Raw genomic sequence first — 3,277 nt, 5'->3', positions numbered from 1 at the left:
TGAAGTGTAACTTATTGTTATTATTATTATTATTAGTAGTAGTAGTAGTAGTATATACGTTTTATTCATTCATTCAGTGCTCAAATATATAAATCAATTAAATTGTATTTATTTTAACCTGATTTTTAACTGTATACCGGACAAGAACTCGAGACCTTTATTTTGAAGCGTGCGAGATTAACGTTGCTGTTGTATCGCGAGAGTAGCATCGATTCACTTCCTGTATGAGTGTAACACGATTTTCCTGCCGCTCCGTCTTCCACAAATGTGTGCACTTGCCAGCCAGAGGTGAACATGGCTGAACTCTCGGAGAGGACGCTGCAAGTCGCCGTCGTGGCCTCCTTCGCCGCCGGCTTTGTGGCGGGCTGGCAGGCGAACAGAATGAGGAGGAAGTTTCTGGACTGGAGGAAGAAGCGGCTGCAAGACAAGCTGTCAGAAACTCAGAAGAAGCTCGATTTGGCTTGAATGGTAAAGGGACGTTTGTCTTTGCTACATTTAATTGTGACGTGTGATTACTTGAATAGTCTGCTTCTAAATCGGTAAGGTAACAAACGCATATTGGCCAGAAAATCACTTAAAAGGTAGATTTTAACCGAGTTTAACTGCTGTTTCTCAACCCCATAAGGAGGCCCTGTTATGAAAGACAATAACTCATAAGGGTTACAAACTGTGTCTTGTCTTTGCATTGCTTTAAATATAATACCAGTATGTACTTCACATCATTTCCACAGAGAGCAGTGATGTATTATTGTATTATTCTGTATTTTCCAGGTGTGGGGCTGTCTGGTCTAATTGAATGCTGGTGTCCTCTGTGAAGCTGCTGGATGTGCTACACCTCCCATCACTGAGGAGAAGAAGTGATCTCAAGATGAACTACTTGTGTTCTGCACTGCCTACATGTTTTACAACACTTTAAAAAATCAAGACTGGACTTGATATATTCTGTGGTCTATCGATGGGAATACTATAATTGCTTACACACCACTAACCTGGAAGAAGGTGATCATGGCTTCAGTGGTTTTCCTTTCCGGCGTGTCTGCATCATACCTGTTCAAATAAAATATGGTGTTTTTCATGTTTCTCTAACTGTTGGTTTTGTTCAACTTGAAAGCTGATATTCCACATTTAGGTTACAGCTTTGTAGGTTATGGGTTTTCCAATTTTTTGGGGGGGCTTTTTTTTCATTATTGGATTGGCCACGTACATTATAATGAATTCTAATGTATGAAATCATGTAAGTAATCATTCTGAACTCTTCGGGGTGGTAGTTCAAATTACCTGAATGCCTTCAGCCTCAAACATGCATTTGTGCTCCACCACTGTTTGCCCTGAGTTGTGGCTCCATCTGCTGAATGAACGTGAGAATCACAACTTAGACGTGACACCAGTTAGAGCTATAATAAAGATAGCATATAAACAAGGTTCGTAACAAACTAATTACATACTATACTACGACTGATATTTGTATTGCATACTATACTATGACATTTTAGTACTTTTGTAAGAGCCATAACATGTGTTTACTAACTTTACAGTAAACTTCTTGAAATGCTCCTGACTGCGTCACAGCCATCAGTTAAGCTACATCAGTGTGTGGAGCAGGGCAGTTTTTCGACTGGTTTGTCAACTTGAGCACAGAGTGAATATTGTAACTTTATTTTTTTTGTTGCGAAAACCTTTTCAATAAAGTGAATGCCTCTGAAGATTAATTTTTGCACCGGGTCTCTTGTCTTTACACAGAATGTAACAGTAGTGGTGATGTGGATTACCTTACAGAGAGGATTGCCGCTACACCTCATTAAGGCATACTATACTATGACTTTTGATGTTTTTGACACTATAGAATGGCATTTTTTTATATATACATTTATGGCATAATATAGGTTTATATGCTATGACTATGATTTTTTTAATGGTATACTATACTATGACCTTTCAATCAAATTTGTGAATGCCTCACTATACATATATATATATATGTATATTACTTTTTCATTACATTTTACCTGCATACTATACTAGTATTTTTTTTGGCATACTTAACTGTGAATTTTTTCACATTTTTATAGCATTGAACTTCCATTTTCAATATTGGAAGTGATTTTATCACAATGGTTAATTGTATACGGTTATGATAGTTATACTGTAGATGTTTATTCACATTAATATTAATGTCTTCAGCATTACAAGTACACAGCTTCTCGATGGGTGGTGCTAGTGCACTTTAATACTTTATGCACACAAAACAAGTATTTGCCTTCAGCATTCCAGTCACTGGCTTTGAAATTAAATCTTGTGAGCAGATCTCTCTTTTTCATCCTCACCAGTCTAGCAGGCCTTTAACCGCCTCTCAATAGGCTTTTGACAAGACCGTAAGAAGTCCCTTTTTCCTGTAGCACTCCATCAGTGGCTTGATGAGAAAGAAGTTGGGGAAGGTACTGGAGAGGGATTATGTGAAGTTAAGATGACAGACAAATACAAAAACAATCTTTACTGAGCTTCATCTCGCCCCAAGAAAATTGAATTTGCATGTCTCATAGAGTAGAAAACAGCCAGATGGTGGTGTAGTTGTCAGTCCTCATAATCTACAAAAATTATATTTATTTGTAGACATTTTAAGAGACGATCCCCTACTTTATACTACTTTATATTAATGATTGGTTACAATAACAGGAAAACAAATATTAGTAACTTTTAATGGTCATTTCATTAAACTAAAATTATATTTCATATCACTTAATAAGCTTGGATCAGTGGAGAAAGCTAGCATATTTGTACATCTTACCCTGTGAATAAAGTATTTATTTTTGATCAAATCAGAGTTGCTCATTGGTGGAACAGTAAAGCAAGATGGTTTTGATGAGTTTCATTTTGTTTCTGTCGAGTTTGAATGAAGTGTGTCATACGATGAGTTAAAAAGACAATTGAATTAGTCTTAATACGATGAAAGAGAGAAACATGAATTCAGAAGGTTGTATTTTTCAGTTTAGGTGTGAGATTACTTCCTTTATTGACATTTATTTTGTTTATTTATGAGACAAAAAAAAGCCAAGAGAGTTTGTGTAACGTAGCAAACTCACCACGCGCAATGCATAGGTTAGGAAAATGGGGAGAAAAGTGTCATAGTGATGTTTCCTCAGCGAGAGAGGAAACATCATTGTCCTATAAAGCAATAAACAAAGTACAACAACAGGGAATGCTTCTTTTTGTAGAGAATACCTATTTTCAGTAGTGCATTTACCTGCATAAGACATCATTCTTTCCCTTCCCTAATATT

General features: G+C 36.5%; 1 protein-coding gene across 1 annotated transcript; it reads left to right on the top strand.

Moving 5' to 3' along the window:
- The first annotated feature begins 210 nt into the window (after window positions 1–210).
- Window positions 211–1,075, top strand: lnc.lemp (lncRNA encoded micropeptide). The gene is made up of 2 exons (XM_076083532.1): window positions 211–468; window positions 772–1,075. Exon 1 carries the CDS (start codon window positions 295–297, stop codon window positions 463–465), a length of 171 nt encoding a protein of 56 aa, XP_075939647.1. The 5' UTR covers window positions 211–294; the 3' UTR covers window positions 466–468; window positions 772–1,075.
- Window positions 1,076–3,277: the final 2,202 nt, after the last annotated feature.

This window comes from Anarhichas minor, unplaced genomic scaffold (assembly GCF_050575085.1).
Source record: "Anarhichas minor isolate MPS153535 unplaced genomic scaffold, ASM5057508v1 ptg000136l, whole genome shotgun sequence".
Lineage (NCBI taxonomy): Eukaryota > Metazoa > Chordata > Actinopteri > Perciformes > Anarhichadidae > Anarhichas > Anarhichas minor.
Note: the sequence above shows the minus strand (reverse complement) of the source record. Positions and strands in the feature narration are given on the sequence as shown.